General features: G+C 36.9%; 6 protein-coding genes across 6 annotated transcripts; 4 read left to right on the top strand and 2 right to left on the bottom strand.

The window, feature by feature from the left end:
* Positions 1-2105: 2105 nt before the first annotated feature.
* On the top strand, positions 2106-5362 carry RHIMIDRAFT_210271 (cysteine proteinase). The gene is made up of 11 exons (XM_023607171.1): positions 2106-2236; positions 2290-2354; positions 2408-2486; positions 2546-3066; positions 3112-3478; positions 3528-4035; positions 4091-4512; positions 4562-4848; positions 4900-4996; positions 5056-5175; positions 5224-5362. Exons 1-11 carry the CDS (start codon positions 2126-2128, stop codon positions 5269-5271), a joined length of 2625 nt encoding a protein of 874 aa, XP_023471080.1. The 5' UTR covers positions 2106-2125; the 3' UTR covers positions 5272-5362.
* A 35-nt stretch (positions 5363-5397) lies between these two features.
* Positions 5398-6933, top strand: RHIMIDRAFT_310108 (uncharacterized protein). Its single transcript, XM_023614626.1, has 2 exons — positions 5398-5493; positions 5545-6933. The coding sequence occupies exons 1-2, from the start codon at positions 5415-5417 to the stop codon at positions 6900-6902; spliced, it is 1437 nt and encodes a 478-aa protein (XP_023471079.1). The 5' UTR covers positions 5398-5414; the 3' UTR covers positions 6903-6933.
* A 38-nt stretch (positions 6934-6971) lies between these two features.
* Positions 6972-7572, top strand: RHIMIDRAFT_288281 (uncharacterized protein; the record flags this gene model as incomplete). The annotated part of the gene is made up of 3 exons (XM_023613551.1): positions 6972-7048; positions 7116-7280; positions 7330-7572. The coding sequence occupies 3 exons, from the start codon at positions 6972-6974 to the stop codon at positions 7445-7447; spliced, it is 360 nt and encodes a 119-aa protein (XP_023471078.1). The 3' UTR covers positions 7448-7572.
* A 56-nt stretch (positions 7573-7628) lies between these two features.
* Positions 7629-8219, bottom strand: RHIMIDRAFT_253784 (uncharacterized protein). The gene has a single exon (XM_023611048.1). It carries the CDS (start codon positions 8047-8049, stop codon positions 7711-7713), a length of 339 nt encoding a protein of 112 aa, XP_023471077.1. The 5' UTR covers positions 8050-8219; the 3' UTR covers positions 7629-7710.
* A 1937-nt stretch (positions 8220-10156) lies between these two features.
* Positions 10157-11302, top strand: RHIMIDRAFT_221606 (SPRY-domain-containing protein; the record flags this gene model as incomplete). The annotated part of the gene is made up of 3 exons (XM_023607435.1): positions 10157-10385; positions 10438-10740; positions 10794-11302. Exons 1-3 carry the CDS (start codon positions 10184-10186, stop codon positions 11300-11302), a joined length of 1014 nt encoding a protein of 337 aa, XP_023471076.1. The 5' UTR covers positions 10157-10183.
* Positions 11303-11399: 97 nt separating this feature from the next.
* Positions 11400-12233, bottom strand: RHIMIDRAFT_243447 (uncharacterized protein; the record flags this gene model as incomplete). The annotated part of the gene is made up of 4 exons (XM_023609942.1): positions 11400-11672; positions 11719-11846; positions 11897-12029; positions 12090-12233. The coding sequence occupies 4 exons, from the start codon at positions 12231-12233 to the stop codon at positions 11400-11402; spliced, it is 678 nt and encodes a 225-aa protein (XP_023471075.1).
* Between the last annotated feature and the right edge of the window lie 214 nt (positions 12234-12447).

Genomic DNA, 12447 nt, shown 5'->3' with positions numbered 1-12447 from the left:
AAACTGGTGAGGGTTAGGTTAAAATCAAAGGGCCTTACACAGGTCTATGCCTTAAATAAAATCAGGCATTCTATGGCTGAGCACACTGCTACATTCGGTGTAATCCGTATGGAAGCAGTTAGAAGTGGATGGTGCAATGAACAAAAGGAGATAGTATACGTTGAACCAATCACTGATGGTGAGGGCGATTAAGGTCTTTTCAGAATGATAAGAAATAAAAAGTTTTCTCTATTTCCGTGTGGTTTTTATACACTCTTGTTACAATTGAGCGACTTTGTTTCATACACACAGTTGCTATTATTCACAGTATTTTTATATAATAACAGTGTATTAAGCCAAGATATTAATGGTTCAATATTTTATTCACTATTGTTTCTGTCGCCTTGAACACTCCTTGAAGCTTGATCAAGTTTATATAGCTTTCATTTACTTTATCTAATGTATGGCTTTGATCATTCTGTAGCCCTATTTTAAAACATTAGCAATCGAATGAAACAAACTCATCATACTGTACAAGATGAAGGCGTTATAGCATCCATATTAAGTTGTAGTTGAACATGATCCCTTATATTTGCATCTAATGAACCTCTATTCATATTGTGCATCACCATCTTCCAATTCAATACTAATGCCATGCTGTCCTCTCTAATATGATGTCTATAAATAATCAAATTGATAAACATTATGCCTGCGATACCTTTTCCCTTGAAATTGAAGTCTAGAATCTGATAAGGCTTCAACAATTATATCTGTATTTTCAAATGATCGCTTCAGCTTTTCAAACAGTACTCTTCTTTGATCCGTGAGCCTTGCATAATGTACTAATACCTGAAAGAATCCCAATATGTTGCAAGTGTCCTTTATCCTTGTAGACAGATAAGCGCACTAGATATTCCAGATATTTTTTACACTTACTTTTGTAATAATGGTCCTATATCCATCTTCATTCGAATACCCACTTCAAAGTTCAGATTACACATGGTCATAGTTGCTTCCAAGACGTCAAATGATACAGTAAACTCTTGATTAAAAGAACTACCGGATAACTCACAATGGCGAATATCGTCTTTATGTTTATTTAGCAAATATTAATAATGAAAGGGTATATTTACCTAAATTATCAGTACGCGTTTCCAAAATGTTTTTTGCTCTTGTGAATTTTACAAACGAGTAGTCAGTTTGCCGCACAACCTAATATAAACCATTGCTTAGAGCCTCTTTTTTGTTTTGATATAATAAAATAATTACATCCGGGTCAGATATTGCCTCCTCACGTAATTGTGCGTCTGGTTTTAAGAAATCTGCTTGTGATAGATCGTTCGTATCAGTTGTTGTTGAACTTCCTAGTAATAGCATATATTCACTAAGTAATCATTTAGTTCTTGTTTTTAAAAAAGAAAAGATATTACAAGATGACATCCAAGTCGGGTATATCTGATATATCACGCTCTTCTTCTTCCATCACGTATTGAGCTCTTTGTTCAGGTGTCATGTTGGTTAAATTAGCTTCTTTTTGTCTTCGTTCTTTTCGATCTTTTAATTTCTCTTCTAGATCTGCAACATAACCTTCCATTCTTTCTACTTGTTGTTGAAGAATGGCAATCTTCTTTCTCATTTCTTCTTCGTCATTTTCAACTGCAAACTCATTAAACTGTGCTTATAGGGTTAGATCATGTTGTTGGTGAAGTATTCAAATAGGTTACGAGACTATCTTCTATTTGTTGTTCATGTGAAACTTTTTGTGTCGCTAATAGTCGTTTATGGAATTCAGAATTGGTTGTTCTATTAGCAAAATTAAGTTGATCTTCACTAGATGACATGATTAATAAAAAAGGAAAAAGGGGAAATCTTTTTAAGGCTCAGTATTCAATAGCAACAACAATGAAATCAAAAGATAGAACATATATGCTTAATACCTATGTATTAAGTATATAAAGCTAGACTACGCATTCTATATAACTTTGATAGCCATGGTAATAAATTCATCTGTCTTGATACACTTGCATGATAATAGTAATAATAAATAATCAAACTTTGCTGCATTTTAGTCAAATGGTACACATTTCACAAAGCGAACAAATAAGGAAAACCTACTAGAGTGTTTTCTTTTTCTTTATATTCTTTAATGACGGCTTCATTTGCAGATTTGACAAAGAGAGCAACTGTAGACAAAAGTGATACACATAAATACTCTGCCAAGTTATGGGTGTCTTCAGTAAACAAGCTATATGAACAAGTAAAATAAAGCAGATAAAAAGATATAGAGTTTATTAAATATATCCAATATAGGGTGATATGAAATATCAAAATGAAGACCTTGAAGATGCCTATGTTCATTATATGAAAGGCTGCAGGTAGCTTAATGTAATGTCAAATTGCTTTCTTAACTCATAAAACCAACATGTAGCATAATGCTAGAGATTATCAACAAACACCAGAATTACAAGGAGGTCAAAAGAGATCCTTTATATCTAAAACTAAAGACAGTAAATATCATTTTGTTGTTCTTTCGGCCATAGTTTTAACAGAGTCCTTCTTTTATTAGCGTACTGAAAATGACGTACTTGATCGGCTTGAATATCTTAACTCAACTCTACAAGAAAAACTGGGCAAGAAGAACATGGTTGAGGAGGCATTGGAGAAATATCCACCTTTGACTCCTACTAACGGACAAGTCTTGCTGGATGGACTGCCTTCAGTTCCAACACATAAACCTGGCACAGCCTCACTGCAACAGGTGCCAAGACGGTCTCCACCACTACCACAACAACAATCTATACCACCTCCACCTCCACAGTCCATGAAAATGCCAGAGCCACAACCAACAACGCAGCCACCAATTCACTCTCGTAATGGTATGGAATTTCCGAGGCCCACCAATTATCAACTATCGTTACCCACATTGACTGTTGAACCATTACAGCTAGCCAGTTGGATCGTGAAAAACAGCTCTGGCCCACAGCCAAGTGTGCTATTGCTAGATATTCGGCCAAGGGACGTTCATAGTCAAGGATTCATAAGACATCGATGGGTAGCCCAGATTGAACCATTAGTCATAAAGCCGAAGTAAGTGCTTAGAGTAGAGAACGTCATCTAACATGAGTTTATTAGCGTAAGTTCACAGAAAATTGAAGAGTCGATGATTATGAACCCTGAAGTGGAGCAGCAGATGTTTGCTAGACGACATGAATACTTTGATCTTATTGTTTATTATGACCAAAGGTCAACCGTTCTTGATAAGGAAAATCAGACATTATACCATCTTCGACAAGCTATTTATGAGTTCGAGTTTCAAAAAGTATTGCGAAATGCGCCTATTATGCTCATAGGAGGCTTTGATGCTTGGAGTAGGACGATAGGACAGCGCGGAGTCTATAGATACACGGATAATAGCAAGCCCATTCTACCAGAAAAGAGAGACTCTGATCAACGTACTCCTTTGTCGCCTGTTAAAGTACACCATACGCTCTATGACTATGTAAGTTTAATTTAAAGTTGTGTCATGCTTGAATACTAATTCACTCTAGTTTACGTATAAAGGGCCATCTATGTCAAAGGAGTCTATGGTTCGAAATAATAAGAACCATGTCGAGACGCCCCCTCTCCGAGGAATTTTTGCACATACCCTTGCATCTCCAGAGCCTGAAACAAAGCTTACTATGCCAATACCCCAACCTGTCAATCAGGAAAAGAATCAAAATGCGTCCGAGCTCACACGACGCAAGACATTTATTGATAACCCATTTCATGGATTCACGAGCACAACCAATCAGCAATTTGACGTTCCTCCGGCCATCCTGAGGAAGAAGCGACCACCAATGCCCTCAAAGGAACAGGCACCGCCTCTACCTCCTAAGCCATCTGATATCAGTCTACCCGAATATCGCGCTGCTCCTGTCTCTGAAAATTCATTCTCTCAGATGGGCAATATAGTCGTGGGCACAACCGGTTTGAAAAATCTAGGTAATACCTGCTATATGAATTCAATTATTCAATGCCTTAGTGGAACTATCCCATTTGCTCGTTACTTTATCTGTAGGTTTTTTTTTATTTGTATATGCTCTTTCTTGTTCTAATTTGTTCATTCTAGCTGGTGTATATAAGCATCATATCAATATGATAAGCCCCCTTAGCTCCAAAGGTCGGTTAGCAAATGAATTTGCTGACTTATTGCGTCTCATGTGGGGCGGCAATTACAGCTTCATTTCACCCGTTCCTTTTAGAGAAGCCCTTTTAGAATTTGCACCTCAATTCAGAGGGTGTGAGCAGCACGACTCTCAAGAATTTCTGAATTTTCTACTAGATGGCCTTCACGAAGACTGTAACTTGATAACAGAAAAGCCTAATATTCCCTCAGAAACGGCCGAAGAAGAAGCTCTATTTGAACAATTGCCAGATTGGAAAGCCAGCACTATAGCTTGGGATAAATACTTGCTTCGAAACTCAAGTGTTGTCGTCAGTTTGTTTCAGGGGCAGTATAGAAGTCGACTCACTTGCCTGACTTGTCATACAGTAAGAAACGCATTTTGCTTTGTTCACGTTATTTATGATCCCTTTTTAGACATCAACAACTTATAATTCATTCATGTCCCTTTCTTTGCCCATTCCTGCTAGTCGCAATGGACCTACCACAGTGAACATTTATCAGTGTTTAGATTATTTTGTACAGGACGAGATTTTAGAAGGTGATAATGCATGGAACTGTCCTCGTTGCAAACAGGCTCGTCGTGCCAGCAAGTCGTTAACATTGGCAAAATTGCCTGATGTGCTCTTGATTCACTTGAAACGCTTCTCAGTTGAAGGACTATTTAATAATAAGCTCGAAACTGTGATTGATTCTCCCATAAGGTAAAAAAATATAAATGATAACAAAGCATTTTCATAACATGTTTTAAAAAGAGGGCTAGACTTGACGAAATATGTACCTGCTACCATGTTTCCTCCAGATCAACCACCCGAAAAGTCCATGTTTAACTATGATTTGTATGCAGTTTCTGTAAGTAAGACAAAAAGATGAATTTAGACGCGTATGCTTGGCTCATAATTTTCGAATAGAACCATTATGGATCATTAACGGGTGGACACTATACTGCCTGCGTTCGAAATGGATATAGGAATGAATGGCACAATTTTGACGATACTCGTTTCTCAGTCTGTGATGAATCAAAAATCATGGTAAGCGTAATATAATAAAGAGAGATGAGAAAGCTAATATGATTATAGAGTAAAGCTGCCTATAACTTGTTCTATGTCAGGTCTACTGTAAAATAAAGTGACATTGTATGGGTTTCAATTTTGACGTAGATCTGGGATTCTAAAAAAGGAAAACAATAAAGTCATGATGATGTTATAAAAATGCTAGTTATTATATATTGTTCTTTTTCTTCTCTTGTAACTATTATCCTTTTAAAACAATGTGGATAAAGCAAATTAAACTATATTCAGTCACGTTCTTGATACTTACGCTACTGATATGTCAATCACAGGCTATAGGTAAGTTGCAAAAAAAAAAGTGAACATCACTGACGGATAGATGAAAAATAGTACGAACAGAAGAAGCGCCAGAATGGAACAAGGATAGCTTAACTGCCTATTTTAAAAAGTATAAAATTCATTTTGACAAGCATTCTGACTATAATGCATTGATGGACACTATCAAATCTTACAAGGATGCAGTAACAGCCAATGCTCGTCTTTTTGGCAGCAATGTTGATCATATCCTCTACGGATTCAAAAATTCTATGGAAAAGAATGCCAAGTTAGCAAATAATGACGCGCATGCCGTTTTGAATAACATTAGACACCAATTACGACAACTCGAATTGAAGGGACAGCTCAAGAAGGATAGAGTTCAGGCTGTGTTGGATAAGGCGCGTCATGAAATCATTCGTGAAAAATTAATGACAGAAGCAGAATGGAAGAAGGCATACTCTCATTTTGAAGCAACCTATGCTCAACCTACCTGGTACCAGCGCGTGTTTCACTTGAAACCAAATATACAGGATATTGAATCGTCTTCTTTGAAGAGTTGGATACTTTCTGTGACTAACAATTTAAACCATTTGGGTACTTTAACAAAGGATCAAGTCACTTCGATCGGCGATGCTTTATACCAAAGCATATTAAAGACAGACATTCATAAATTGGGCGATAATGCTTGGGTTGAAGAGCTCAAATATAGTATTTCACAACAAACTCAACTGAAGAAAGAGCAACTGGAGGATGTGATCGAAGCGATCGCAAAGGAAGTGCGCGCGTTCAAGATATTTGCACTGGACTACACTGGTCAAGCAAAGGAACAAACAAATCATTGGATACACAGCGTCAAGAACCGCGTATGGACAACGGTTGAAGGAATGATGAAACCTATACGAACAAGACTGTCACATTATCGTCACCACCTTCCCTATGCTGATCCCACGTCTCATCCAAAATGGGAATTTTACAATTATAAAAACGCACACTTGAAATATCCCGGAGAGAAAAAGAAACTTACAGCTTCTATGCAATCACAAGCTCGTTCAATGTCAAAGCAATTTGAAACGGCTACAGCTACAAATGTCATCACTCACGCTTTTGAAACCGCTGTTTCAGTTGCATCTGAAGCAGCTGCCCAGGCAACAAGCAGTGTCAAGGACAGTTTTGCTCACTTTTGGCGTCAAAAGGAACACGATATCTATCGTCGACTTGGTTATACGGAGGCACACATTGACTGGATACAAAACTATCTCGAAAAGACTTTTCAAAATCAAAAGGATTCGGTCAAGGGTAAAGCAGACGAAGCGGCTATTGCCATTAAGCGATATTTAGATAGCTGTAAAGTTCAAACTCCAAATCAAGTCGATGCCAGCGTTCATAGGATGAAGCGATACTTGGAAGCATGGAGAACCCTTGTTGACTAATAAATAACAATCTCTTAAATTTCATCCTCCTATTTTTTTTTTTTTTTTTTTTTTTTTTTTTTTTTTTAAATGTCAACAACAATCGTTAAGCCATGGTTCAAAAAATACAAGCCAGTTGATGAATGGCAATACTTGAAAGTGAAAATGTAATAAAGCAACATGATCAGAACAAAAAATAGAGAATATAGAACAAGACTCACACACATGTCGTAGTTGGTCAGACGAAACACTTGATACTGAAATCACGGAACTTTCTTTTAGAATGAGCATACAGCAGGCATTAGAGTTTGTTTTTGGACAAGTTGGTGCTTCTTGCTATGTTAATGTTTTGGGCTGGAACCAATATCATAACGAAGGAGTGATCAAGATCAAGCAAAGGTAGATTTAGAAAAAAGAAAAGAAATCTTCGTATATTAACAGATCTCAGTGAATTGACAACAGTTTGGTCTGCTTTAGTAAGTTACCAGTTTGAGATGGGAGCCAAGCTTTGCGCCATGGATGTTGTTTCTTCGTCAGCTCAATTGATTAGTCTAGCAGAACACTAGAAAGCTTTGCTTTATACCATCAACCATGTCACATGATCTCCTCAACGTCCCTTTTTTGGAAATAAAAGAATTCAACATTTATTGGCACACAGTATAAGATCAATAACCATTCTTTTGCTTCTGATGGGCTCTTTTTTATTATTATTTGTTTGAAATTATCACTTTTTTTATCAGTTGTGTGAATCATTTCTGAATAAAGTGTAAAAGGACTCAGGTGTATTTACTCATTTTTTGTTTTGTTTATATTTATACGCTTGCAAAAATTAAGGTGCTTGCTCTTCTGGCTGTGTTGTGTCATTAATAGTTGGCTCAACAGCAAGCTCTTGTGGGGCTTCTGACGCAGGTTCTTGTGAAGCTTCTTCCTTTACCTCTTCTTGCTCATTTGGCAGTTGTTCTTCTGCTGGTTCTTCTACTGGTTCCTCTACCACTTTCTCTGCTTGTTTTTCTACTTTCTCATCTCCCTTTTCCTCTGTGCTTTCCTCACTGGTAGCCGTCTCAACTTCGTTTTGTGGTCCTTCTTGCTCTCTATATCCATTTGCTGCAGGTAAAAATGGTCTGTAGCTTTCTGAAGCCAGCGTTAGATCCTCTATCCACCGTTCCATGTCAACAGCTGATTTAGCGCGAAAAGTCCAAGTGAGCCTATTGCTTAATGCACGATTTAACCGTGATGTTGACGTTGTTCTCCAGTCTCTGGGTACCGGATAACTATTCAATATATTCCTAGAGGCGGCATGAGGCTGCAGTTGAAAAATAAGACTATGGTGTAGATTAGTGGATAACGTTGAGACCTTGAAATGAGGTACAAATAGGGTCTCATCTGGCTTTCCTGGGTAATTTCGGCCATCTCGATACTCATGTAAAAATCCTGCTGGAGTAAGCACATAGATGTATTCTTGCCACTGCTGAAGAACCATCGATCGACGTTCCATCCGGGCGGCAAATATAGGTTGGAGAAGGGGGTGATTATGGTTAGGATACTGTAACAGATCTGGATTTCGAAATGCAGCCTTTTCAGAGACCAAGTGATCATGGTGCTGTTGACAAAAGTTCATCCAATCGCTGTCTATCTTTATCTTTTCAAATGCCTTTAAAATAGCTTCCAAGCCTCGATCCACGCCTAAATAAGACTGGCTTCGCATGTGGTAGATATGCTGACAGAGATGTCTGAACTCTTCAACCAGTTGTTCTTCAGATAGATGAATTTCTTTTTGTAATCGAAGCACTGTTTCATGAATTTTATTTTCTTGTCGATATACCTTTATCATCTGCTTAACAACAGCTATAAAGTAAAATACTGTTAACAGAACAACAAGCTTAGAATACAAGCAATTTACATGCATTCATCAGCCATGGGTCCTTCTTTTTGTATGCGTAAAACGGATGCTTATCAAAGAAGAGTAGCTGCCTGTCTAACCTCTTTAGACGTTTGGATGCCTCTCTTTTTAAACTTGTTAGTGTAGAAAGTGATAGTCGATCATCGGAATGAATAGCCTCAATCATCCACTTGAGTTCTTGTTTGATGTTGGATAGCGTCGAGATGGCTTTACTTCTCAGAAATGTGGCAAATTCTGCATGATCTTTGGCTGCGTTTGAATGATACGTCTGCCATGTGTCACACACAGATCGAATACCACCTGCAAAAGTGAAGTGGACTTGCAGTAGCCGTTGATCCTTAAAGAAGATTTTTTGTCGCTGTGATCTTGTGATCATAGGTCTTCGACGGTAATTGTGCTCCTCTGGCGGTGCATCGCTAGGTGAAGGAAAGATCATGACGTCGTCCAATATGCGATATTGTTTGGCCACTTTTGTCTCTACGCTAGCCAGGATTTCGAAATGGTACAGCAGTCGTTTAGCAAGAAGATGCCATGCCTCGAGTCGTTCAAGTAGTAAGCGAACAGGACGAATTCCTTGGCTTGGAGGTGCCCCTGGCGGAGCATCGTCAAAGAGATATGTTTCGAATGCGGAAGGGTAAGCTTCTTGAAGATCTCTTTTGATATAGAGTTTTTTACATTGCCTCTTGAATCGTTCTGCTGTGTCAATATCTATAGCAAATTGAGGTGGAGGATCGACTTTAGCTGTTTCATGTGGGGGCGTATTAGGGATGCTTGCTGAAGGTAGGTTGAACATGGAGATGGAGGGAAATAGCTGTTTAACAGGAGAAGATGATTGAATCATCATGGAATCAGAAGACATTGAAAGTTCTTTTTGTTGTTGTACATCCTTTTCCTTTGCTGGACTGATGATATTTCTTGACCTTTTCATGGTCCATCTTTTTCTTTTTAAGCAAGTAGACATTGTTATTGAGTAGAAAGAAATGATTCAATCTCGTACTATTAATTACAGAGCAAAAAAAAAAAAACCTTAAAATATATATTTCTCGGTATATTTTGAAATATCTTTAAATGTCATGTCTTTTTACTATTTTCACTATATGAAAGCAAGTCATTCTAAGCTAATCACTGCTTTAAAGGGTCTATTGCTGTTTTTAGATTTAGTTCCTTTATGATATAAATCACTAAAGAATGAGCTCTAAAGTCTCAAAGAGGGGAGTGTGTTGCTGAATGCACTGAAAAAAGTTTATGAGCAGCCAGTCGTTCGGGTTACAAAGATGCATTATTTGCTGACTGTAGATTACAGTGATTTGAAAAGGCGACACTCTTTTTTTTGGTAACAACTTGCAATTACATGTGACGTAGTCTTTCTATTACTCTTTTCTTTCTTTTCTCAAGAAAAAGAATGCAGCCATCTTATACATGGATATTCATAACAGGAATAATTGTATTTTTCTTGATTATCATCATACTGTTATTCTTTTCAAGGTCTCCGATAGAACTTCCTTTATCTTTTAATGGTGACCTTGAAGATATACCTTCCGATTCAGAAGAAGAGATTGCTACTTTATCTGAAGATGCTAGACTTAGCTATGAAAGAGCAAAGAGTAAACAAATAAATAAAATATATATTGGATTGGTCTAATAAAGAGTTAATAGCCTGGCAAGAACATCATCCTCCCAACAGCATTCCCACGGACATTACTCCTCCTCAGTTTATATCAATACAAGAAAAAGGTGTTTCAGCATTCGAGTTTGAATGGGAACCAGAAGCAAACTGCTTTGTAGCTGGAAGAACTGAAATTCAGTTTATGGAAGGTGAAAACTGTGTGCAGACTAACTTACCATTACCAAGAAACCAAGAGGTCTATTATTGGGAGGCCAAAATGTTTGACAAACCAGACAATACGACTGTATCTGTTGGCGTTGCAACTAAACCCTATCCAAGTTGGAGACTGCCAGGTTAGGATATAGGAGAGCTTTTTGAAACACTGTACTGATTGTTTTATTATCAGGCTGGAATCGATATTCTATCGGCTATTTTTCTAACAACGGATGCAAATACTTTAGTTCACCATTTAACAATAAGCCCTATGGTTTACCATTTAAACATGGTGATGTAATTGGCGTTGGATATCGACATCGAACAGGGTCTATCTTTTTTACTAAAAATGGAAGAAAACTCGAAGAAGCTTATTCAGGCATCAGGTGGAATCTATTCCCAACTATTGGTGCAAATGGTCCTTGTCAGATACATGTTAACCTTGGACAAATGGGCTTTGTCTTTGTTGAAGCAAATGTCAAGAAATGGGGACTCGCACCTTCTCAAGGTACTTTATCTCCTCCACCAGCTTATGGCACAGAAAGAGATACGGTTTTATTAGCCATGGGTACTACATCATCCGATCAACAACAACATCATCATCAGCATACATTCATCAATATGGATGGTATCATATCAAATCGACCTCCTCCTTATTCAGCAAATGTAACAGATAATCACCAAAACAGTCTGTTGGATTAAATACCATCTTGTAGATAACACATACACACACACTTATACATATACACTATTTTTGATATATAAAATAGTCGTTGCTTTTTTTTTTCTACATCTTTTTTTATTTTTCAAAAAAGTCATCCTCATCTTCCTTTTCTTCTTGTTGTTGTTCTTCATCTTCAGCAAGAGGCTCAATTATGATAATACCTTGTTTAATAAGCTTTTCTCTATACTTGTCACGATAAGATTTTGTGAACTCTCGTAGACTTTTATCTCCTTTTTCCAAAGCAGTTTTAATCTCTTGTAATATTCTTTGCTTTCTAGCAACTGATTTCTCGTCATTTTCATTGCCTTTAGGGTAAAGAGATACATAAGGAACAGTCTTGGGATAATTCTATAATAGGATGAGTATAAGTCATTCTTTTATCATAAATACTTACTCTAATATACAACATATTCAATTTGAATTCCTCAAGTTTTACTTGAAGCTCTTTTTTCTTTTCTGAATCACTTTCTTCCTTAAGCTGCTTTTCTATTTGATTGATCTTTCTTTCTGTCTTTTTACGCTCTATTTATCCAAATCAATACATATCTTTTTGTTACGTTTTTATAATATACCAAAGTGTTTGACAGCGTGATATTTGGTTGCCATTTTTTGCTCTTTATCATCAATCACTCTTTCACCTAATTCATATTGAAGTGTACGTAACTTTCTCTTTAATTCTATAATAGCTTGTGCTGAAAGAGTGTCCTTTGGAAAGAGGATCAGTAATCGTAATAGCAATATCATGTTCTTTTTTTTTTTTTTTACCTTGTTCTTTTTATTCAGTGTACGGTTAATGTCTCTTATTCTCTTTTTTATTTTACTCGAGCTCTCAGGAGCCTCTGCATTATTGTTTCTTTTTCTTTTGAAGCCTCCTTGACGTTGTTGTTGTTGTTGATTGACAAATGCCATGATGTTTAATTAAAGAAAGAAAGGGAGAAGAAATTGTCACTTGGTGGCTTATAAAAATAGTTTGCATAATAATAATCTATTTTACAAACTAATAAACTGCTGCTGTGTGATAGTTGACTTTAAATAGAAAAGACCAAATAAAAAGATTATTCTTGTTAATATCCATTTCAATGTAAAGTAAGGTGAAAAAGGTATCTTTTGAAATGTATGGTTT

The sequence above is a fragment of the Rhizopus microsporus genome (genome assembly GCF_002708625.1).
Source record: "Rhizopus microsporus ATCC 52813 unplaced genomic scaffold scaffold_1, whole genome shotgun sequence".
Taxonomy (NCBI): domain Eukaryota; kingdom Fungi; phylum Mucoromycota; class Mucoromycetes; order Mucorales; family Rhizopodaceae; genus Rhizopus; species Rhizopus microsporus.
This window is presented reverse-complemented; position numbering and strand designations above follow the sequence as displayed.